The sequence below is a fragment of the Phoca vitulina genome, unplaced genomic scaffold (assembly GCF_004348235.1).
Source record: "Phoca vitulina isolate PV1807 unplaced genomic scaffold, GSC_HSeal_1.0 scaffold65, whole genome shotgun sequence".
Lineage (NCBI taxonomy): Eukaryota > Metazoa > Chordata > Mammalia > Carnivora > Phocidae > Phoca > Phoca vitulina.
In genome coordinates, this window is record NW_022589768.1 from 9,069,655 (window position 1) to 9,094,638 (window position 24,984).

A 24,984-nucleotide genomic window follows, 5' to 3' on the forward strand; every position below is an offset into this window, starting at 1 on the left:
CTGGGCTGTCTTGTGAAGCCCCATGTGAGAATTTATTTGGAAAGAGGGGCAGGGAATTCCACTTTAAAAAAAAAAGAAATATTTTGTAAAGAAGTCAGACTTTAAAAATGGAAAACAATGTATTTCCTTCCCCCATATCCTTTCTTATTACCAATCTTTTTTTTTTTTTTCTTATTACCAATCTTATATAGGACTTTGTTAACTGATCTGTAGATGTGGGTGTCTGTTGGTTTTCATAGGGATATGTGAGGGGACAGCAGTTTGGATGGTTTTGCTTACAACCAAGAAGGCAGGTGCAGATGTAAGTTCTTTAGCTTTATTTGACATACCATTAGTATCAATAATAGACTGGAAATCCTCAATATAGATGGAAATAAGCATAGCCTGGGGCTCCATGAACTGAAAAGCCAGTATGTACTGTCTGATGAGAAAAAAAATTGGAATTTCAAGTCAGATACTCTGACCTGAATCTTCATTCTGATATGACATGTTGCCCAACAGCTCTGAGACTCTGTTTCCTCTTTTGTCAAATGGGGGCATAAAAGCCAACTTCACAGTGATTCTGTGGAAGTTAAATAAGATAATGTACATCAAAATGTCTGGCACATCTTAGGTTCCCAGTTAATGTTCCATTTTTATTAATGTCGATGAATCAAAGGCTTGAAAGCCTATGGTAATGGTACTGTCTGTGGGATTTACCTGGGAGAGACCTCTGTGGAAGCCACAGGGTTCCACATCACACTGGCTCTTAAGGTTAAAATGCCACTCCCATGGCAAACATTTTGACAAGTCCAAGCAGGTTTGTTGTTAAATTGAGCCCCACACTCAGCTTGATGGGCTATGAGGCCTGGAGAACCAAGCAAAACAGAGCAATCTTTACACTGTAATTAATGTCCCCATTTTTCCTTTTACTGATCATGATGTGAGGTTGAGATTTTGTTGCAACGCATGATATTTTCAAACCCATCTTGAGGCATGTCAACCAGACCAGCTTCTGAGTAAATTCAATTGTCTAAAGCCTGGACCCCCATAAACCAGTTCTAGCCATGAACTCCCACCCTCTAGGAACTCCTTATAGGGTAATTTTCAGGGACAGAAGCTGAACCTGAGAGAAAATAATTTTTTTTATTTTAGAAACCCCCCTTTTAAGAAATCAGAAATTATTTCAGAACTCCTTTTTTAAGCTGTTTCCCATTTTGAAACAAAAAAACAAAAATAGAATATGTATAAAATTCCATGGAAAATCAAAAGCCATTCAACAGTTGGCTTCCAAAATACACTGTTAAACTTCTGCTTTGAACAACAGATTCATACTGACCCAATGACTAATGGTTCAATAAACTCATTTCAGCCTTCGCCAGCAACTCCGATAAGAAAAAGATACTAACAGGATACTACTTGGGGTGAATCTTTATCCCCATCACAAACAAAATTCAGAAAGGCAGTATGTGGGTTCTCCAAACAACATAAGAAAATAAATGAGTTTCTTTAAAATCTATATTCTTTGAGTGTCTTGGAAATATCATCTCTATAAATATGAAGCCTTCTCATTATACATAACATTTTATATATTCCTAATATCTTAAGAAATGTATGCCTGCTTGTGGTGAGGCAATTTGGAGCTGTAATACCCATGGCCACCAAGAGACGGCAGTGGGCTATCCATGTGCTCAGGATTAGTGGGTCCCTGCCAATTGGAACTGCCTTTCCTGTTTCTCTGTGTCATAGATTCTTGATCTTGTTTCAGAAACGTTTCTTTCCTCCATTGCTATCGCCTGATCATTCCCCACTTTCCCTCTTACCTGTGATTATTATAACTCCACCACTGTATTATTTAACTCCGTAACAGCATGATATAATTGGCGGACCTTGATATTATCTCTGAAAAGCATGTTGGGGGGGATTTATTTGGCCTGAAGCATGCCACATAAAATGGGATTTTATTATATGTGATGATGATTACTATGATTAGGGTGGGCCATTTTCAAAGACAAATTATTTCAACCTCAAGGAAACCAAGGCCTGAGGCTGCCTCTTTCCTTTTTAGAGCCCTCCGGCCCTAGTAAAACTGTCCCCTGCACATGTTTTATTTATTTATTCTAGTCATTTAATCATTTCTGCTTTTTTTTTTTAAAGATTTTATTTATTTATTTGACAGAGATAGTGAGAGAGGGAACACAAGCAGGGGGAGTGGGAGAGGGAGAAGCAGGCTTCCTGCGGAGCAGGGAGCACGATGCGGGGCTCGATCCCAGGACTCTGGGATCATGACCCGAGCCGAAGGCAGATGCTTAATGACTGAGCCACCCAGGCGCCCCTCATTTCTCCTTTTAAATATTGAGGAAAAGGTAGTCAACACACTGCAGCATGGAGTGGTGAAAACAGACGTGGATATTCATACCAGGAGAACTGAAATCTTATCTTACCTCTTCTACCCACTACCTGTGTAAATTACAGGAAATCACCTATTTTTGACTCAGAGTATTTATCAAGGGAGGGTATGGGAATGAGTACTCTCTACTTTCCCTCCCACATAAAACGTTTAAAGATTCTGTGGAAATTAAAAACTTTTTGCTAGGTCAATGAGTCTAAAATGGTTTCCCCCTTCAAAAAGTATTGTAGAGGGGCGCTTGGGTGGCTCAGTCGGTTAAGCGTCTGCTTTTGGCTCAGGGTCATGATCCCAGAGTCCTGGGATCAAGCCCCACATCAGGCTCCCTGCTCAGCGGGGAACCTGCTTCTCCCTCTCCCTCTGCCTGCCACTCCCCCTGCTTACGCTGTCGAATAAATACTTAAAATCTTAAAAAAAAAAAAAAAAAAAAAAGTATTGTAGAAATATTTAAATTGCAAAAAAATGTTAGCAGTGCTGAGAAACAGGAGTGAGACTATCCCAAAGTGCACCAGAAGACAACAGACAGGGGCACTAGTCAACTCTTGGAAAACACCCCCATGCCAGAGAAATGAGAACTCACTATGAAAGCAACATGCAAATCTTTTGGACAAGCACAAGTGTGGTCACCTTCCTCTTAGCATGCCTGTATTTGGAAAGCCCCCAAGGTCAGCTCTTGACCACACACTGGAGAGTGAGCCGTGATGGGGTGCACCATCTCAGCAATACTAAAATAAAAAAGCAAAATCTGTTGCTATGGCCATGGGCCTGTTCCACCATAATGTTCCTTTAGGTTGCTATATTTTGAAACTGGCAAAATAGTAACTACTAGGGTTTCTTTTTTGTTTTTCTTAATCTGACCCTGAAGATCCTGCTATGGAATATTTCACTAGCAACCTATACCAAACTCCAACATAATCCAGCTCAACTGTTACTGATTACAAACTAATATGGGAGAGAACACAAGTGTCTCTGTAAAGCTGAACTAGCAAAGAAAACTATTCTTCACTTCAAAAGGAGAAGGTAATCAGTTTTCTTAATACTCATAATTTACTGTGATGCACAGTAAATATAGTCAGGAAAGGGAAATGAATTCTAAAATACTTGATGTCTGTTCTCAAGAATATTCTAGATAGCATCTGTGCCTATAACCCTAGAGCAAACTGTCATAAAGCCGTAAGTCTAAGAATATAAAGAACTGAATATATATGTGAAATACATAATTATAAATTTGAAACTTGGGGCGCCTGGGTGGCTCAGTCGGTTAAGCGTCTGCCTTCGGCTCAGGTCATGATCCCGGGGTCCTGGGATGGAGCCCTGTGTCCAGCTCCCTGCTCAGCTGGGAGCCTGCTTCTCTCTCTCCCTCTGCCTACCACTCACCCTGCTTGTGCTCTCCCTCTCTCTGTCAAATGAATAAATAAAATCTTTAAAAGAAATACACAAATTTGAAACTTTGTTGGAAGTAGTGAATAGTAGACAGCATACAGGAAAAAACTGAATTATTCAAGTTGAAAATAAAGAACTTCCCTAGAATGCAAAAACAAAAAACAAAACAAAAACAAACTAAGAGGAGAAAGAGAAGGGGAGGAGAGAGGAAGCCAGAGTGAATGAGAAGAAAAGACGTAGAAAAAAGATCCCAGACGGGTTCATCTTTCTCTCCTGATACCACTCATCTCAAACTTCACTTATATTAATACCCAACTACTTGTTCACCCACCCAAACCAGTCTGTTTTGTGCTTCTATGCATTTCCTAATGCTTTTCTCTGTGCCCAGAAGACCAACCTCTGTTTTGTTTCCCTCCATTCCCCATCCCTGATAAAGGCAGGCTAAATCCTCCTCCCGGGTCAAAACTCCTCCTTTCCTTTGTGAATGAATGGAATAAGTGACCAACCTAATGATCAATGATGGTGTTGTTAGTTTCAAGGCATGTACCTATAGCCAGACGATCAAATAAAATATTTGGTGGACTAGACATTCCTGCAACTCTTTTCATTTAGCTTTAATTTTCATAATTACAAAAGTAATGCCTAATAATTATAGAAAGCATTTCAAAGTTAATTTATAGTCCCAAGATAATAACTAGTTATTGGTGTTCTTTAAATATTTTACTGCATATATTTTCCATGTAAAAAGAACATTTTTGGTGGGGATTCTTTGACTGATACATTGAGATATAACTGGCGTACAATAAATTTTACACATATAAAGTATACAATTTGATAAGATTTTACATATGTACATACCTTTGAAACATCACCACCATCAAGATAACAAAGTCATAACCCCCAAAAGTTTCCTCATGCTTCTTGGTAATCCTTCCCGTCCCACCTTTCCTTTACCCCCAACCCCTGTCTCCCTATAGCCACTCATCTGCTTTCTGTCACTAGAGGTCATATTCCATTTGCTAGAATTTGATATAAATGGAATCATGTAGCACATATTTTTTTTAATCTGGCTTCTTTCACTCAGTATAATTATTTTGAGACTTATTCATGTCATAGCATATATCAAGAGTTCGTTCCTTGGGGTGCCTGGCTCGTTTAGTCGGTTAACCATCCGACTCATGGTTTTGACTCAGGTCATGATCTTGGGATTGTGAGATCGAGCCCTGCATTGGGCTCCATACTAAGCATGGAACCTAGTTGAGATTCTCTCTCTCCCTCTCCCTCTGCCCCTTCCCTGCTCATGCTGGCAATCTATTTATCGATCTTTTTTTAAAAAAAAAAAAGAGTTCATTCCTTTTATTGCTGAGTAATATTCCATTGTAAGGAAATATGACAGTTTATCTACTAACCAGTTGGTGGAAATTATTATTGTTTCTGGGGTTTGGCTACTATACACATTTGTATAAATCTTTGTAAAGACATATACTGTCATTTCTGTTGGGGAAATACCCAGAAAAAGAGTAGACCTATTTTTGGATGTCATGTTCAATGTTTAGAAACTGCCAGACTGTTTTCCAAAGGGATGATACCATTTTTGCACTTCCACCAGTACAATGTGTGGGTTCTACTTCTTCCACACCTTTGCCAACCTTTGTGATTGTCAATCTTCTTTATTTTAACCATTATAAATAGGTGTATAGTGGAATCATACTGTGGTTTTAATATGTATTTCCCTAATGAATTTTAATGTTGCTCATGTTTTATATGCACATATTTGCCTGTGTATCTTCTTTGATAACATATCTATTCAAACTTTTTTTTACTATTTTATTTGAATTCCAGTTACTTAACATACAGTGTGATATTAGTTTCAGGAGTACAATATAGTGATTCAACACTTCCATACAACAACTGGTGTTCATCAGGACAAGTGCTCTCCTTAATCCCCATCGCCTCTTGCCTCCACCCCCCAACCCCCTCCCCTCTGGTCATCCTCAGTTTGTTCTCTCTAGTGAAGAGTCTGTTTCTTAGTCTCTCTTTCCCTTTGCTCATTTGTTTTTTTCTTAAATTACTCATATAATTGAAATCATATGGTATTTGTCTTTCTCTGACTTATTTCACTCAGCATTGTATTCTCTACTTCCATCTATGTCATTGCAAATGGCAAGATTTCATTCTTTTTTATGGCTGAATAATGGCCCATGTATATATACATATATATACCACATCTTCTTTATCCATCCATTGATAGACACTTGGGCTGCTTCCATAATTTGGCTATTGTAAATAATGATGCAATAAATATAGGGGTACATGTATCCCTTTGAATTAGTGTTTTTGTATTCTTCGGGTAAATACCCAGTAGTGTGATTGCTGGATCATAAGGTAGGTCTATTTTTAACTTTTTGAAGAACCTCCATACTGTTTTCCACAGTGGCAGCACCGGTTCGCATTCCCACCAACAGTGCAAGAGGGTTCCCCTTTCTCTGCACCCTTGCCAACACTTGTTTCTTGTGTCGTTGATTTTAGCCATCTGACAGGTGTGAGGTGCTATCTCACCGTAGTTTTGATTTGCACTTCCCTGACAGCAAGTGATAATGAGCATCTTTTCACGTTGACCATCTGCATGTCTTCTTTGGAGAAATGTCTGTTCATGTCTTCTGCCCATTTTTTAATTGGATTATTCACTTTGCAGGTATTGAGTTGTATCAGTTCTTTATATATTTTGGATACTAACCCTTCATCAGATGTGTCAAGTGCAAACATCTTCACCCATTCAGTGGGTTGCCTTTAAGTTCTGTTGATTGTTTCCCTTGCTGTGCAGGAGCCTTTTATTTTGATGTAGTCCCAATAGTTTATTTTTGCTTTTGCTTCCCTTGCCTCAGAGACATAACTAGAAAGAAGTTGCCATGGCCAATGTCAAAGAAGTTACTGCCTGTGCTCTCTTCTAGGATTTTTATGGTTTCAGGTCTCACATTTAGGTCTTTAATCCATTTTGAAGTTATTTTTGTGTATAAGAAAGTGGTCCAGTTTCATTCTTCTGCCTGCTGCTGTCCAGTTTTCCCAGCACCGTTTGTTGAAGAGACTGTCTTTTTCCCATTGCATATTCTTTCCTGCTTTGTCAAAGATTAGTTGACCATAGAGTTGAGGGTCCATTTCTGGGTTCTCTATTCTGTTCCATTGATCTATGTGTCTATTTTTGTGCCAGTAACACACTGTTTTAATCACTACAGTTTTGTAATATAACCTGAAGTTTGGAACCGTGATGCCTCCAACTTTGCTGTTCTTTTACAAAATTGCTTTGACTATTCAGGGTCTTGGGGTTCTACACAAATTTTAGGATTGCTTCTTCTAGCTCTGTGAAAAAGGCTGTTGGTATTTTGACAGGGATTGTATTACATGTGTAAATTGCTTTGGGTGGCATGGACATTTTGGCAATATTTGTTCTTTCAATCAAAGAAGGCATGGAATGCCTTTCCATTTCTTTGTGTCTTCAATTTCTTTCATCAGAGTTTTATAGTTTTCAGATACAGGTCTTTCACCTCTTTGGTTAGGTTTACTCCTGGGTATCTTATTATTTATGATGCATTTGTAACTACGACTGTTTTCTTAATTTCCCTTTCTGCTGCTTCATTACTGGTGTATAGAAATGCAACAGATTTTGGTATTTCTGCACGTTGACTTTGTATCCTACAACTTTACTGAATTTGTTTATCAGTTCTAGCAGTTCTATGGTGGAATCTTTCATATTTTCTATATAGAATATCATGTCATCTGCAAATAGTGAGAGTTTTACTTCTTCCTTACCAATTTGGCTGCCTTTTATTTCTTTGTGTTGTCTGATTGCTATGGCTAGGACTTCCAGTACTATGTTGAATAAAAGTGTTGAGAGTGGACATCTTTGTCTTGTTTCTGACCTTAGGGGAAAAGCTCTCAGTTTTTCCCCACTGAATATGATGTTAACTATGGGTTTTTCATAAATGGCCTTTATTATGTTGAGGTATGTTCCTACTTTGTTGAGGGTTTTTTACCATGAATTGATGTTGTACTTTGTCAAATACTTTTTCTGCATCTACTGAAATGATCATATGATTCTTATCCTCTTATTGATGTGACGTATCATGTTGACTGATTTGCAAATATTAAACCACCCTTGCATCCCAGGGATAAATCCCACTTGGTCATGGTGAATGATTTTTTTAATGTATATCTCTTCAAATCTTTTGCCCACTTTTAAATTAGATAGTTCATTTTATTATGATAAAATTTTGAGTTTTCTTTATATATACAGGGTAAAACTCCTTTATGATATATATGACTTCCAAATATTGTCTCCCAGTCTGGGACCTCTATTTTCATTCTCTTAATAGTACTTTCCGGGGTGCCTGGGTGGCTCAGTCATTAAGCGTCTGCCTTCGGCTCAGGTCATGATCCCAGGGTCCTGGGATCAAGCCCCGCATCAGGCTCCCTGCTCCGTGGGAAGCCTGCTTCTCCTTCTCCCACTCCCCCTACTTGTGTTCCCTCTCTCTGTGTGTCTGTCTCTGTCATATAAATAAATAAAATCTTTTTTTAAAAAATAGTACTTTTAGAGTGTAGAAGTTTTTAATATTGATGATGTCCAATTTATCCATTTGTTACTTTATAGATTGTGCTTTTCATGTTGCATCTAAAGAATTTTTGCCCAAAGGTCACGAAGGTTTTCCCCAATGATTTCTTCTAGAAATTTTAGAGCTGTAAGTTGCAAGCTTAGAGCTATTATCCACTTTATCTTTATAGTGTGAAATATAAGCTGAAATTCATCTTTTGCATATGGACATTAAGTTCTTCAAGGACCATACATTGAAGAGACCATTGTTTCTCTATGGAATTTGCCTATGACAAAAATCAACTGTTCCTATACATGCAGGTTTATTTCTGAACTCTTCTGTTTCATTAATCTATTTGTAAGTCTTGATATCAATATTACACTGCCTTGATTACTGCAGCTTTATAATAAATATTGAGATATAATATTGTTAGTCCTCCAGCTTTTCTAAACTGTGTTGGCTATTCTAGGTCCTTTGCATTTCCATATGAATTCCTGAATCAATTTATCAGTTTCTACAAATAAAAAATTCCTCAGAATTTTGACTGGGAATGCATCCAGTCTACAAATCAATTTAAGAAAAATTGACATCTTAACAATATTGAGTCTTCCAAGCCATTAGCTCTATTTATTTAGGTCTTCATAAATTTGTTTCAGGAATGTTTTATAATCTGCAGTGTATAGATCTTTAACATCTTTTGTCAGATTTATTCTTAAGTATTTCGTATTTTTGATGCTATTGTAAACTGTTTTTCAAAACTTTTAGTTTCCAATGCTTTGTTGCATTATATAGAAACATAATTTATTTTTGTGTATTGATTTTGCATCCTAGAACTTTGGTAAACTCAATTAATAGTTCTGGTAGCTTGTGTATGTGTGTAGATTCCATGAGAATTTCTGTATAGACGATCATATCATCTGCTAATAAAGAATTGTACTTACTCCTTACCCATCTGGAGGTCACTATTTTTTTTCTTGTCTCATTGCCCTAACTAGAATCTCCAATACAATGTAGAATAGAAGTGGAGAAAGTGGACATTCTAGTCTTGCTTCTGACCCTAGGAGGAAAGTATTGTTTTTCGCCATTTAAGTATGATGTTACCTAATGGTTTTCCCAGGTGTGATTTATTAAGAAAGTTCCTTTCTACTTCTAATTTGTTGAATTTTTATGAGGAAATGGTTGTTGAATTTTGTCAAATGCTTTTTCTGTATCAAGATAATCATATGTTGTTGCGTTTTTAGTTTTTTATATGGTAAATTATATGCAATGATTCATGTTAAATCAGTCTTGCCTTCCTGGAATAAATCTTAATTGGTCTTGATCTTTTTATACACTGTTGATATCAATTTTGTAAATGTAGCTTAAGGATATTTGCATCTCTGTTCATAAGAGATACTGGCTGGTAGTTTTCCTTCCTTGTAATGTCTTTGTCTGCTTTTGGCATCAGGGGAATGCTGGCCTCACAGAATAAGTTGGAAAGTATTCCCTTTTCTTTAATTTTCTTGGACAGTTTATATGCAATTGCTTATATTATTCTTTAAATGTTTGGTAGGCTTCACCAATGAAGCCATCTGAACCTGGAATATTCCTTGTGGGGATGATTTTAACTGTGCATTCAATTCTTTTAGTAAATATAGGGCTATTTAGGTCATCTGTTTCTTCTTGAGTGAGCTTCAGTAGTGTCAAGGAATTTTTCCATTTCATGTAAGTTGTCAAATTTATTGGCATAAAGTTGTAATATTCCCTTACTATTCTTTTCATAACTATATAACTTGTGGCTATCTCATCTCTCATGCCCGATAATGGTAATTTGTGTCTTCTCTCACTTTTTTCCTGATCAGTTGGAATAGGGATTTTTAGCAATTTTACTGATCTCAAAGAATCAGCTTTCGATTAAATTAATTTTTCCCTATTGGTTTTTCTTTTTTTTTTTTTTACCATTTCACTGATTTCTATTCTTATCTTTCTTATTTCCTTCCTTCTTTTTACTTACTTCAGATATTGACCTTTTTCTAAAGGTTTCTAAAGGTGGAATCTGAGGCCATTAATTAGATGGCCTTTCTTCTTTTCTAATATGTCCCTGTGATTATTTAAATTTCCACCAAAAATGTGGCATCCCAGAGATTTTAATATGCTGCATTTCATTTTCATTCAGGTCAAAATATTTTCTATTTTCTCTTTTGATTTCTTCTTTAACTCATTTGTTTCTCTAGAAATATGTTATTTAATTTCCAACATTTGGGCGCTCCTCAAGAGACTCTTCTCTTATTGATTTCTAATTTAACAGCATCATGGTCAGGAACATACTTTATATTTTATACCACTTGAACTCTTAGAAACTTATTGTGACTGGTAATATGGCCCCTAATATTGTCTATCTTTGTGAGAGGTCCATGGGCACTTGAAAAGAATCTATATTCTCCTGTTGGTAGGTATTCTATGAATATCAATTATGTCACATTGGTTGATAGTGTTATTCAAATTTTCCATATCCTTACTGATTTTCCCTCTACTTGTTCTGTCACTTATTGAGTTATTAAACTCTCCAACTGTAATTATGGATGTGTCTATTTCTCCCCTCAGTTGAATCAGTGTTTACTTCCTTTATTTTGAAGTGCTGTCATTAGGTGCATAAATACTTAAGGTTTTCAAGTCCTCTTGATAAATTGACCCTTTTTCATTATCATTATATTATCCCTAGTAATATTCTTTGCTCTGAAATCTACTTTATCTGATTATTAGTAAAGGTAATTTAGCTTTATTTTGACTAGTATTAGCTTGGTGTATCTTTGTCATCCCTTTACTTTAAACTTGTGTATTTATATTAAAGTATGTTTCTTGTATGCAGCATATAGTTGAGTCTTGCTTACTTACCAATACGATTGCCTTTATTCTTCAGTTGAGATATTTAGACCATTTACACCTTATTGATGTGGTTAAGTATAAATCTACCATCTTCCTATTCATTGTCTGTATGTAACACTGTTCCTTGATCATCTTTTCTTCTTCTTCCACCTTCTTTTGGATTAAATTGAATATTTTTATTCCATATTATCATCTTTATTGTCTTAGCTATAACTCTTTGTTTTATTATTTTAGTTTTTGCTTTAGTGTTTTTTTTTAACAGATCACGATCTACCTTTAAGTGTTACTGTACCAGTTCACATATAAGACCATTGCAATAAAATACTTGCACTTCTCCCATCCTGACCTTTGTGCTTACAGTTACACATTTTAACTTTACATGGAATATAAACTCCAGACTACACTGTGATTATTTTTACTGAAATACTTTCTATCTTCTTTTAAGATTTTATTTATTTATTTATTTATTTATTTATTTATTTATTTATTTATTTCAGAGAGAGAGAGAGAGAGAGAGAGCATGAGTGCGAGTGGGGGTAGGGCAGAGGGAGAGGGAGAAAGAGAAAATCTCAAGCAGACTCCATGCTTAGTCTGGAGCCTGACATGGGGCTTGATCCCAAGACCCTGAGATCATGACCTAAACTGAAACAAAGACTCGGTCATTTAACTGACTGAGCCACAGGAGCTCCTTAAATATCTTTTAAAGAGATTAAAATAATAAACTAAGAATCAAATATATTTACCCATCTGGTTACTATTTCCAGTGTTTCAGTCTTTTGAGTAAATATATCTTTTCACCCAGTACCATTTTCTTTCTGCATGAGGTCTTCTTTTCACACTTCCTGTCTTGTGGGAAATTTCCTGTCAACTACCAATGAATTATTTTACATTTTGTATGCTTGAAAAGTTGTTATTCCACTTGCATTTTTGAAAGATATTTTAGTGGCATATACAATTCCATACTTTAAAGATGAAGCTCCACTATTTTTTCACTTGTATTGTTTCCAAAGAAAAATCTGTTGACTCTTTGTTCCTATGTGCATAACGTGTCTCTTTTTTTTTTTTCCAGCTGCTTTTAAGATTTTTTTCTTTATCATTAGCTTTGAGCAATTTAATTATGATTTGTATTAGAGTAATCTTCATGTTTCTTGTGCTTGTGGTGTATTGAGCTTCTTGGATCTCTGACTTTATAGTTTTCATCATATTTAGGAAATTTAAGCCATTATTTCTTTAAATATTTTTTCTGTCCCCACCCTACTCTCCTCTTTCCAGAGACTCCTAGTATACATATGTTATTAGGCTGCTTGAAGTTGTCCCATGATTCACTGGTGCTCTCTTCTTGTATTTTTTTCTTAATTTTTTTCCTCTGTGTTTCATTTTGGATACTTTCTGTTGTTATGTCTTCAAGTTCACTCATCTTTTCTTCTGCCAGATCTAATTTGACTTAATTCAATCCAGTATATTTACCTCTTGCACACTGTTAGCTTTCATCTCTAGTTCAATTTGTATCTTTTTAAATTATCTTCTGCATCTTAATATATAGATATTAATTATATGGTTAGAATAACTTTTTAATGTCTGATAATTTTTTATTGGGTTCTAGACATTGTGATTTTACTTTGTTAAGTGCTGAATATTTTTGTGTTCCTATAAATATTGTGAAGCTTTATCTTGAGATGCAGTTAAGTTTCTTAGAAACAGTTTTATTTCTTCAGGTCTTGCTTTTAAAATATAATAGGCAGGACCAGAGCAGTGTTCAGTTTAGAGCTAATTACTCCCCATGACCAAGGCAAGACTCTTCTGTGTATTTTAATACCCCACAAATCATGAGGTTTTTCCATTCTGCTTTGTAGGACCAAGCATTATATCCAGCCCTATGTAAGCACCAGGCCTTGTTCCCTCCATTCATTTCAGGTGGTCTTTCCCTAGCTTTGGGTAGTTTCCCCACAAGTATGCACTGATCACTATCCAGACGAATTCTTAAAGGAGAACCTCTGAAGTTCTTCAGAGTTCTCTCTCTTTCTCTCTCTCTCTCTCTGCAGCTCTCTGCCTTCTAGCACCTTGTTCTGTGAATTCTGGGCACCTTGATGTCTCCAGACTCTCAGCCCTCTCCTCAACTCTGTCCCATCAATGCCAGGACATCTGCTAGCCTGTGTCTGGGGTCCCCTGCTCTGTACTGCAACCTGGAAACTCTAAGTCATTAACTACAGTAATTCAAGGGTTCATCTTTCAGGGATCACTGTCCTTCATTGCCTGATGCCTAGTATCTTTAAAAACATTGTTTTATATATTTTATCTGTGGTTTGTTTTTTCTCAGGTAGGAAGATAAATCTGTCCCCAGTTCTTTCATATTTGCCTAAAGCAGAAGTTGTGTGTGTAATTGGGATCATACTGAATTTTGAACCTTACTTTTTCTAGTCAATATTTTATCATAAGCTATTACCACTGGCATACATCATTCCTAATCTATTTTTGTGTGTTGCCATAATACATAATATTATGATGTATAACTATATCACTTTTACTATACATCATTCCCTGTTATCAGACTTTTTCTGGTTATAATATTTCCAATTATAAATAATACTATGATTGATATTTTTGTGCACAAGTCTTCATCTACCTTTTTCAATAATTCTTTTGGATAGATTTCAAGAAGTAAAAAACTGAGTTAAGGAATAGAAACTTTAAAAAAAAAAAACAAAAAACATTATATATATCATCCCATCATTCTCATGAAGGTTTTCTCAACCTACATTCCTAGCAGCATATGTGAGTTCCCATATTACTGAATCCTCACCATTATCATTTCTCAAAATGTTTGCTACTCTGATTTATGAAATTGTTCTCTTGATCTAAACTGCGTTTTCTGATTATTGGCAAGTTGAATATTTTTATGAGCTTATCAGTTTTTCTATTTCCTCTTTTTGAATTATATATTCCCATTCCTTTATTGTCTATTAGAGTGTTCCAAATCAACTTGGGTGAGGTCTTTGACCAGCCTTATATGAACCCACCATTTTCTTCATGAGTTTTCTTCTCTCTCTTTTTTTTTTTTTCCTTTTTTTGTCTTTGCACTTGCTTCTGCCCCTATCTGGAAGGTTCCCCTTTTATAATCTTAACATCTTGGAAACTCCTTCCCTATTTCAAAGCAAAAGCTGCCTTCACAGTGAATTCCTCTTTGCCAATTCCTGGGTAGACTAAAATCTTCCTTCTTCAAACACCCTGCTATTATAGTATTTATTGTATTAGTTTATATGCCAATGTGTGCATGTATCTGTGAGCTCCCTGAGGGCAAGGACTATTTATTTTAATCTCAAAGCTCACACATCTCTGTTGATAACAAATGCCCCAAAACACTTACTGAATGAATAAATGGTTAAAAGAGGGCAACTCAGATAAACTAAAATAATAGTGTTCATTCATTCAGCTGGCATTTATTAAATACCTAACTTATAATAATTCACTTCTTTTAAATGGTAATCTATTGTTTTCTAGCCATTTTTCTCATTGGCTCTGTTGAATGTAATTAAGATCACATGAGCTCTAATATTAAAAGAGCACTACAAATGAACTTAGAAAGCCTCCAATCTGTTCCCATCCTGCAACCTCTGCCTAAATTCTTAAAAGCAGCTAGCTTTAGATGACTATACATCTGCATAATGGCTTCCTTTTGACCCTTTCCTTTCCAGCTAATTGAGTTGGCTTATCACTGCTAAGTAAGCACATCTCCAGGCACAGCACCCACTAACAGCCCCACAGGAAAAGTAGAGTGTGTTTCCCACCTCCTCCCGCCCCACCGGCCATGTGCTTTATCATTTGTGATGTCTGAGTGTGGAATCAATCCCTGAAGAATTTGGTAATGGCCTATTAGAAATATCACTTTCCTCAAAGTGAAGGGTGAAGGTCACAAGAGGCTCTATTAATAGGGTCTTTTCATACCTCCCTCCCATTCTTCAAATCTCCTCTCCCACATATTTGTAGGCAGTTGCATTATTGTGGGGAGGGTATGATTTACAGAAGATACAAACTTCTTTGCAAAAGCTCCTTGCTGAGTCAGGCTGGGCTAAAAGATTAACTTCTATGGAAAGCAAAAGTTCCTAATAGCCTGCCTCCAGTCTCCAGGGGGAGTAACAGGGGCAAATCAATGGAGAGGTACAGACAGTACAGGCTTCAGCAGATAAAGATGGAAATGGAGTTTCTACAGAGAACCTCACCACATTAAAGTGGCACATGTAGCATCATCCCAGGATATGCAGGGTCCAAGAAGGTTTTCATTTTGTTTTGTTTTGTTTTTTCCTGAGCCTCTTTCTATACGATTGGATGCACCCCAAATCAGCAAGTCAATAACTTTCTGTCTGCCCCATCTCATGTATACTAGGGAAGAAATACCATGCCAGATAGCAAGAGTAATCTGCTTGCCAAACCATCCTACTTTAATCAAGGACTGGCCATGGAATCTCAGGGCAACCCCATATGCATGTGGTCCAGAGCTCCTCCTCCTCAAGGTATCTGGCCCACTTCACTCAGGTGGCAGGGGGGCAGAGAGCAGAGACTAAGAGCCCTGCCTGGATGCCACTGCCAACCCGAGCCCATCTCAGGCACCAGGGGAGTACTTTATACATTCCAAGGAAGGCTCTCCAACATGCGGGGCCTCCTGAGGCACAGGGCTTAGCTCTAAGGGCACTTCTGGATAAAGATGTTATGAGAACATTTCCACACAACAGGAAGCTGAACCATTTCACAAGCCCAACACCGGGTCATAAAATTGCTACGACACTACGTGTTTATTGTTGCTATACCATCAGCCACTGGAGAACAGGGTCCACCTTCTGTTGTTTTCAAACCCCCGTGCCTAGCACCAAGACAGACCACAGAATACTGTTGAATAAATGTTACAAGTCCTAATTCAGGGCATGTTTAATTTGCATTGTGCAGCAGAGCATCTTAGAGAAGTGAATAGTGTCCTGAAACTAGGATAGAAGGCTTAGTTCAACATCTCTGGGTTTCAACGACCTCATCTTAAAATGAAAGAGTTGGACCAGCAGATCCTTAAGGACCTTCCGACTTTAGATCCTGTGACTTGAATATCTATGATGGGCTCTAATCAGGGGGAGATCGCTGGCTTCGCAAGAAGCTGAAAGGGATTTAAACCAACCAACCTACTTGCCAAGGCTTAATACATGTAGGAAACTATTCATTCCACCGTCAGCTACAGGCTTGGAGTCAGGTGGCAAATGCACTAATCACTGTCAGTAAGTTGAGACCATGCTGCACACTCCCAATATCAGCACTTGTGAGCTGAGGTGGAATTTTTTTGTTCCTGTTCCAAGGTATTTGAGTCCAAGTGATCTGGAGCATACAGCTTCTGAACCCCTAATGTGAGCCCATGCCCTGGAGACCATGGAGTCTAATTATATTGAGTGGAGAGCAGCAAAAGTCACAAAGCCATTAATGGGGAGGTAGGAGGAAATGAACACTCAGGGAGAAATTCTGAAGCTATTTTGAGAAACAAGAAAATTTGCTTCTTTGTCTTGGTGACAAAGTAGCTGAGTCACCCAATCGCTCATAATCTCAGGGAACCCATTAGCTTTGGTTGAGTCCCCACTCATCTGTCAGATAAAGTGGAATGGTGTGATGCTTGGAGAAAGCCCAGAAGGCCTGGCTCTGGGAAAACACAGTGATTTGCAGGGGAGGAAAAAGAGGAGCAGGACATTTTTTATAGCTCATAAATTGGAAATGAAATCACCATAAAGGACTGCCAATGAAGCAATGCCCAGTAATCCTGCACTCGGGCAAAGCTCAAATGCCAGAGATGCCTTGAGATCAGGCCTTTGATGGGAGAAGATCACCTAAAAGTATTCTGACCCCAGGGAGCTACAACAGGAGGATAAGCAAAAGAATTTATTTATGAGGCTTGCTGAAGACTGACACATCCATCTCCTTCTGTCACCAAGGTGTCTGAGCACAGGTGGAACACACAGCCTCCGAACCCCTTAACCCCACTGAAATCCAGGTCCCACCCCTGAACCTAAAGAGTATAAATCATAGCATGAGAACCCTGCTGAAAATCTGAGAGGACATTGAGGGGGTAGGAATATTGGAGATGCTGGCCTCTGTGTGAGTGAGACCAGCATGGTCCCAAATGACACACTTCCTGACCTCCCGTGTTCTTTGCAAAGCTCTAGAGAAACTGAAGGTGAGGGATGAAGGAACCTGCTCAGCCTATGGACAGTCCCGAATCCTCTTTTCCAAAGTGTGGCACAATGGTCAGAGAATCCAATGAAGTTGAAGAACCAGCTTCTCTGCTGGAAGACTCAACCCATTTCTGATTGACGCTGATGTTTTTGTAGGAAGACAAGCTGGTAGAGTTTATAGACCTGGGTGGTATACTGATGATAGGAGCTGGTAACTCAGCTTCAAAGCTTGGGTTAAATATTACAGTGTGACAATCCAATAGGATCAGAGGGGATGTGGCCATGCTTTGGAAATGGTCAAGTGAATGAGCAGTGAAAATGGCCATTATTATTACCAAAACCCTCAAGTCCATTCTGGAAATGAAGGAGCAAAGGAGGCACAGCTCCTAGCAGAAAGCGTCTGCTTCTGCAGCAAACACAAGCTTCTCTAAGGTCACAAGATGATTCAGTCACAGACAATCAATCCTTCTTCACCTCAATAAATTTTCCTACTTAATGAATCTGGACAGCGCAAAGACAGCTTTGGTGCAGATAAACAAACCTGTCCACAGTAGAACAAGTTAGCAAGAGCCAGCTCACCCTGGCCCGGTGTCATTTCCTCCCCCCCATTGCTATAAAAAGCTCCCCCATAAATTCTAAAGCCCCAGCTGTATCAATCAACAAACCAAATCCTGGAAGCCTATCTCAAAAACTAAGCAAAGTTTTAACGTGAATGCTGCCCCTTAGCGTCCCCTCAAACTCAGATCTTTCCCTTCTGCCAGACTAGGTCAGTTCCCCAGACAACTGTAAGGAAGAGAGAGAAGACTCACAAGTTTTTCCTCCCCTGTAGTGAGTGATATTGTGTTCTCTTTCTAGCAGATGGACTCTGCTTCTCACTCTCCTAGAATGAGTTCTTTCCCAGAAGGCACCTCAGTCCCTCACATGACGGCGTTCTTGGAGGCCTGCCATGTCATGTCTCAGGCATGTTTAGACATGAGAGAACCATGCATGTGGAGCCAGCTTGGGATCAAAGAAGAATGGGTTCATAAATATGAAGTGTCTACTATAATGTACACTCACTAAATGCTGGCTTTTATTCATCATTAGGTTATTCACAAAAACTTTTTTTTTAATTGAAGACATCTTTTTTAAAGATTTTATTTATTTATTTATTTGACAAAGAGAGAGAGAGAGAGAGCCCAAGCAGAAGGAGCGGCAGGCAGAGGGAGATGCAGGCTTCCCGCTGAGCAGGGAGTCCCAAGGAGGGCTCGATCCCAGGACCCCGGGACCATGACCCGAGCGAAAGGCAGATGCTTAACTGACTGAGCCACCCAGGCGCCCCTGAAGAAGAAATTGTTTTTTAATTGAATTAACAGTCTCCCATTGTCCAGGCACTTAGATAGGTCCTATGGAGAATAACAGCAAGGTAAATATAATGTGAATTCTGCCTTTAAGGAGTTTAGAGTTTAGAAAGAAGAGAGGACACACAGTCCAACACAGAAAGGAGTTAAATCTGGTATATGTTATGAAAATATAAACAAAATTCTAGAGAAGCACTGAGGGAGAAGATGCCTCCTGCCTGGTGAGCTGCAGCAGGCGGGGCCTGGAGCATGGGGAGAATCTCTACCGTTCAATAAGGCAGCAGCACCATTACGGGCCAGGGGAAGCTCTGACTGAAGGCCCGGGACAGGACAGCGCATGCCATATGTGGGGGGAGTAGGCTGAGAAGACAGAGGAGAGGACGAACCCAAGGATGGAATGGAGATTGGGACAGGTGCTTCATCGCTTTCAAGTCAGGGACGACCAGGCAGAGGGCTGTAGGAGCAAACAGTGCTCCAGCCGGGGTGATGGTCATGAGGGAAAAGACATAAGCCAACACAAACACATGGCAGGGGGACCATGGCAGCATGGCGGTTATTTGAGAAGGGAGGAAGACCAGGCCAGGAACAGCCGCCTCCACTGGGAGTGAGAATGGGCACAGGGCCACAGAGGGCTAGGAGTACTGCTCTGCACGCCCCTTCTCTCTAGAAGGTGTGTGCTTAGTGCTTCAGTTATAAATCTCGCCCTGAGTACTATCTGGAGACAGGGCTTCACTGAAGGACAACTGCACCGCTAATTTTAGGTTTGTGCTGGAGAAGTCGGGCAGGGCAGGGAGGAGTCAAAATGACAGCCCCAGGCATCTGCTCCCACAAAGACATCCGAGAACATCTCGCCCCTAGCTTGCTAGCATTTGGAGGATGACACTCAGTAGGGCTATTCACGTCCTTTGATGTGGTACTTCATCCCCTTCCTGGAAGACCCCTTCAAACCCAGATTCTGGCATCCAGGTGGAGTTGAACAGAACTCATTGGGTACATCTGAGTTACTATTTGGGGGGATGGAGTTCATGCGAGAAGTGAGTAGTGGTAGAAACGTCTCATCTGCATGCTCTCCTCTGGCTCTGCTGTCTGATCTGAAGCAGCCAGCCAAGTATCCAGTGGTATTTGTATTAATAACGGTTAACAGTATTATGGTACATCAAAGCTCATGAGATTTTTATACATTATTTCTTAATGTCCACCACAAACCCAGGAGGTAGGACTTGACATTCACACTTCAAGGAACGTGAAAGCTTGCTGAAGAAAGGTTAAATGAGCCACCATAGAATCTACTAGAAAGAGGGCTACAATGCTGGTCTTCAGATTTCAGTGTCTTTGTCCTTACCTGGCTATTGGGGGGGGGGGGGGGGAGGGCTGGGAGTAAGATAGAAAATAAGGCAGCTGTGGGAAAGAATCCAAACATGGAGGGAGCAGATAATCATTTAGCCTTTGAGAGGAAATAGCCATTCTATTGAGGAGAAAGACTCCCCTATCATTAAGCAAATTGTTCCACGAGTATGAGCCATTTAGACGGCAACAAAAATTTAAACAAACTTTGAGTGCTTATGATCATCTTACATATGGTGGTTTAGAAATAAAATGCTGGAAACAAACCATGTAAGACACTCCAGTGGTGCTTTAAGAGCTAAAGCTCATGTATCAGACAGGGTTTAAGTCCCAGCTCTTCCACTTAAATCCCAGCAAATCACTTACTTCTTTCAGCTTCCATTTTTTCCCTTGTAAAATTGGGGACAGTAATAGCACCTGCCTTGCAGAGAAGAGGGAAGAATCAGATGGGATAAATGCCTGCTAAGAGCTCAGGACAGGGCAGGGCACAGCATGAAGGCCATGGCCATGATGGCCACATGGTAGTGGTTGGTAAAGAAACTCCTTCTCTATGGAGGATTGGTTTTAGATGGGCATTGGGCTCAAGAAGGGGAAATCATCTTGCCCACATTTTATAGAAAAGACCAGAAATGCAGAAATCAGCCTGAGGTCCCCGAAAGGTTCCTTCTGTCATTTCAAACATTCCACCCCCCGCCATGAATCCGTGGTTTTTCCCATGGCACCCTGATCAGATCTGTGCCTGAATTCCACTCGCTCTGCAGCAGAAGAACAAGAGACATAGCAACCTGACGTGAGTCTCTGAGAAGGGGACTTCTGTGCCTTGTTGCTTACTCTGCCCCAGCTCGGCCTGAACAAGGAAGACAATAAAAGCTATCTATGGCCCAGAAGGGAGAAGTCTAGTGCCAAGGTTCTCTAGGAAGCCTTCCAAATAGCATGGCACCTCATGGCAAGAAGAGATAAGTGGGTGAGACTCCTATGTGGATCGGCCCAGCAGACATCACACCGATTTTCACATAGTGTCAGGGAGGCAACCACATACTCCTGAGCTGCCAAACGGATGAATGGAAACACTGCCAGATTAGAGGCGGTCTTGTCGAGAGAGGAAAAAGATAAAAGTTCACAGACTGGTGACCAAAGGACATATTGAGACCGCAGATGTCAGCAGCAAAGGCCCACACAGCATGAGAAACACCACGCGTACCTAAATCATACATATCCAAATGGACGTAAATGGAAGTTTAAGAGGAACTAATGTACAATTACAGAAAAAATCCGGAAAGCTCATCTTTTTTGGTCCCTGAGTTGGTGATTCTGAAGTTCTGTATTACTCGCTGAGGATCCCTTGATAGAATTGAATTGACTTCCCCTTGGCAGAACACTTGCTCTCCAGATGTTTCTAAAGTGAGGGACATAGGACACTGACTCCCCCCAAAATGGTGGTCTTCAAACAAGACCCATTCCCTGGCCAAATCAGGTCTAGGACACAGTGTACTATGGACCCATCCTGGCTATTCTGGATGTGTTCGGGCTTCACAAAGGCTAGGACAAGTCTCACTGTAAAGGACTCTGCATAACTTGGTCTAATCCCGTACTTCTTGATATATTTGATGAGGACATTTTTTTACTGAAACAAAATGTATTTCACTCTGGGAAATGCTGGTGTGGAGAGCCACAGGTGAGGATGGATGAGAATGGCATTACAGTGGTGACCCAAGAGAAAAATAGTCAGGTGGAACAAGAGCCTAAGATGGATGCTGAGATGCAGAAAAATCTCATGGCTGGGCATGGAAATGCTACTTTGCCAAATGACCCCATATATCTCAGAAATTGGCTGAATTCTTTCTAATATTCTTTCAAGGTCCTTGCTGAGTCACTCTCATAAATGATAGATCTTAATGGTTCTGAATATCTCCTCGTGTCTAACCATCTCTCCCTTTTTAAGTTTGTGATTCATGCCACTCCAGCAAGCAGGGCCAGAGAGAGTGGGCTGAGTTTCATTTTCCAATCATAAAAGTACATCTCAAAACCAACACGCACCCATGATGGACTACGCTAAGGCCTGGATCTCGTATCAGAAATTTAAGTGGCTGACTCTAGAGATGCCCTGAGGAGCATCACCTCTGCCTGTCACCTTCTACCTGAAGGATCCAGGCAAAAAACATGGGCTTTTGAGTCAGAAAGATCTGGGTTCAAATCCAAGCTCTGCCATTTCTTAGTATTGTGACCTTTAGATAAGGCTCTCTCCCCATGGTTTCCTCATCTGAAAATGAGGATAATAATATACCCCTTCAGGGTCATCGTGAGGATTAGAGGAAATGATGCATGGGTGGGGAGGGATGCCCATTGAAGCAGGATAGTTATTGCACCATTATCTACAAGAGGGTAGCCATCACTCACCTCAACTGGAAGCACCATGAGAATACACATGAGGCCTTCTCCATCTCTGCATCTATTACAAAGAGGGGGAAAAGCACTACAAAAGTGCCCCTACCTGATTACTCGGGTGCGCTTCTGGGTATAAGGGGTGATGACCTTGAAAAGCAGTTCCATTGCTCCATTAATTCCCAGCATGGCCCCCGTGGTGACTGAGAAAGACCAAATCACAGTAGTTATTAGACCATCTGAACCAAGAATTCTTTTCAGCATTACAGAGTAGGCCTAAAAGACAGGGGAGCTCTGTCACCTTCCTTGCCAAGGGCCACTCAAAAGCAGTGAAACTCTATGGTCTTTGCATCTTGGCTTGGAAGCAAATATCACCTGTAAAGCATATATTCTCTTTTCATACGATCTTCTCAAAGGGGGCCCAAGCCATGAAATTATGTTTTTCATTCCTGATGGCCCAATGTACTTCTTCATTGTATTCTTACTCAGAATAGTCAAAGCAAATGCCAAGCAGATTTTTCTGAAAGTAGATCTTTAAGTTTCAATTCAAGTGCTTTCACCCACCATCAACTTCCCCCGTGATACATACACACACGCACACGTACACTCAGGCACACACAAGGGCATACACACACACACACATACACTGCCAGTATCTTACAAGATAGTTCCTTAGACTCATTCTGCCATTGAGAGACTTCACAATGAAGAAAGGTCATGGGTGGATGGGTTAAGGTTCAATCCAACTTGGACTGACTCCTTTAAAACTTTTAGGGGCAAGCTAATAAAGAAGGCAGCCCCCTTTCTTCTGCACCCTGGTTCCAAGTTCCCCGACAGCTTTCGTAGTTGGATCTCCCATGACTGAGTCTCAGACTTAACTGTGCCCCCATCTACTAGCACATCAGGGAAGAATCAATTCTTCCTCCTCAGAGGTCAATAGCCTGGGAAATTTTTGCCTTTTTGCCCAACTGGATGGTTATTTAAAAAAAAAAAAAAGAAAGAAAGAAAGCCATAGATCTGAATGACAGAAAATAACTGATAAGGGTATCGGGTCAGCCCAGTGGCTTCAGATACAAATTTTGGACCCAAAAGCTCTGGACATCACACTCATCTCCAATGATGTCCTGGCTTCTCTGCAGCATCCGCAGTTCCTTGCTCCACTCAGCTCACTTTAGGAAGAGCTCTGGTCATGTCAAAAAAATAAGGGGTGCCTCCAAGAGACAAAATGGAATCAGTCTGGCAGGGGGCAGAAGTTTCAGGGAAAGAAGGAAAGAAGGGATTTTCCATGGTGGGACTCTCTTGTCTCTTTCCTCCACCATAATGGGTGGGGGGGGGGTGCTGAAATCGAGGCCTAGGAATGCCTTGTGCTTTGGACCAGCCTTGTTCCAGGAAATATGAGTGGGAGCAAGGGAGTCATGGAGAAACAAAGAGAGAGAAACAAGGGAGGCTTATCCTGGCTTGCTCCAAGCCTCGGGAAAGAAGAATAGATGGAAATCTGGGGGCTCTAATATAGTTCATCCCAGTACAGTCCACCAGAGAGAGACTGAGGCTGATGTCTTAGTGATTACAGAGTCTGCGTGTTCCTGGAACATCCTCTATGCATATGTCCCTCCTGAGGCTGGTACAGGCAGCCTGGATCAAAATTCAGAGATTTGGCATCCTAGTCCTGCCCATCAATCTTCCACTCTCATGGCTACTAATTCAGTTCTTTATTTCTAAACTGGAAAAACATGCTGGAGCAATCTCTTGGCAAATCATTCAGCAAATTCTAGTCTTAAGTAGCGTTAGGGACAAAATAGTTTTAGGAGCACAGATTCTAACATGGTAGACCTTAGACTTGGAATTTAGATTTTGAGTGGCCCTTGGCAAGGAAGGTGACGGATGGGATTTTAGATGGGAACAATAAGAACCACCCCTACACACATATACACACACACACACATATGCACACACCCTGCCGAGTTCTTCCTTGCTGGCTCCCCGCCCAAGGTCAGACCTCTGGCAGCTCCATCAACATCCCCATTGGCCGGTAGAGAGCTGCCAAAGGGTTCATTGGCTGTGGCAGCCCCACTATGGCTCCAGCCAACTCCTTCCACAGATAGGAGCTGTTTAGAAAGCTTTCTGGAACATTCAACAGTGGCTAACAATTCACCAAAGAGACAGCAATCAATCCACAGACTTTGTGAACTCTGCTTGCTTCTCATCAGTGAAGTCAATGTACAGTGATAGTATAAATTCTAAAATAACCTTTAGGGAACAATTCATTGGGACAATAAATGTAGTCTTAGAATGTGAGACAAATGGCCACCTCCTCACACCTGCAGGCAACTCCCAACATTTTTTAGAGCTCCTTGCTAAAAGGAAGTCTTCCAGACTTCTATAACCAATATACATAATAAGACAGGTAAGTTATTCAGCCTAATTGTTCTTTAGGAAACTAAAATGAGATACTTCGAATCTTCTGCTGCTGGCAAGCTCCAAGTGGGGGTGGCTCACCCTCC

At 39.9% G+C, this 24,984-nt stretch overlaps 1 protein-coding gene across 1 annotated transcript in view; it reads right to left on the reverse strand.

The window, feature by feature from the left end:
- The window catches only part of AGBL1 (ATP/GTP binding protein like 1), a 582,976-nt gene that overhangs the window by 452,767 nt on the left and 105,225 nt on the right, over window positions 1–24,984 (reverse strand). The window contains exon 5 of the mRNA XM_032391919.1: window positions 22,593–22,686. Coding sequence (XP_032247810.1) covers window positions 22,593–22,686 — 94 coding nt within the window. The remainder of the gene's footprint in view (window positions 1–22,592; window positions 22,687–24,984) is intronic.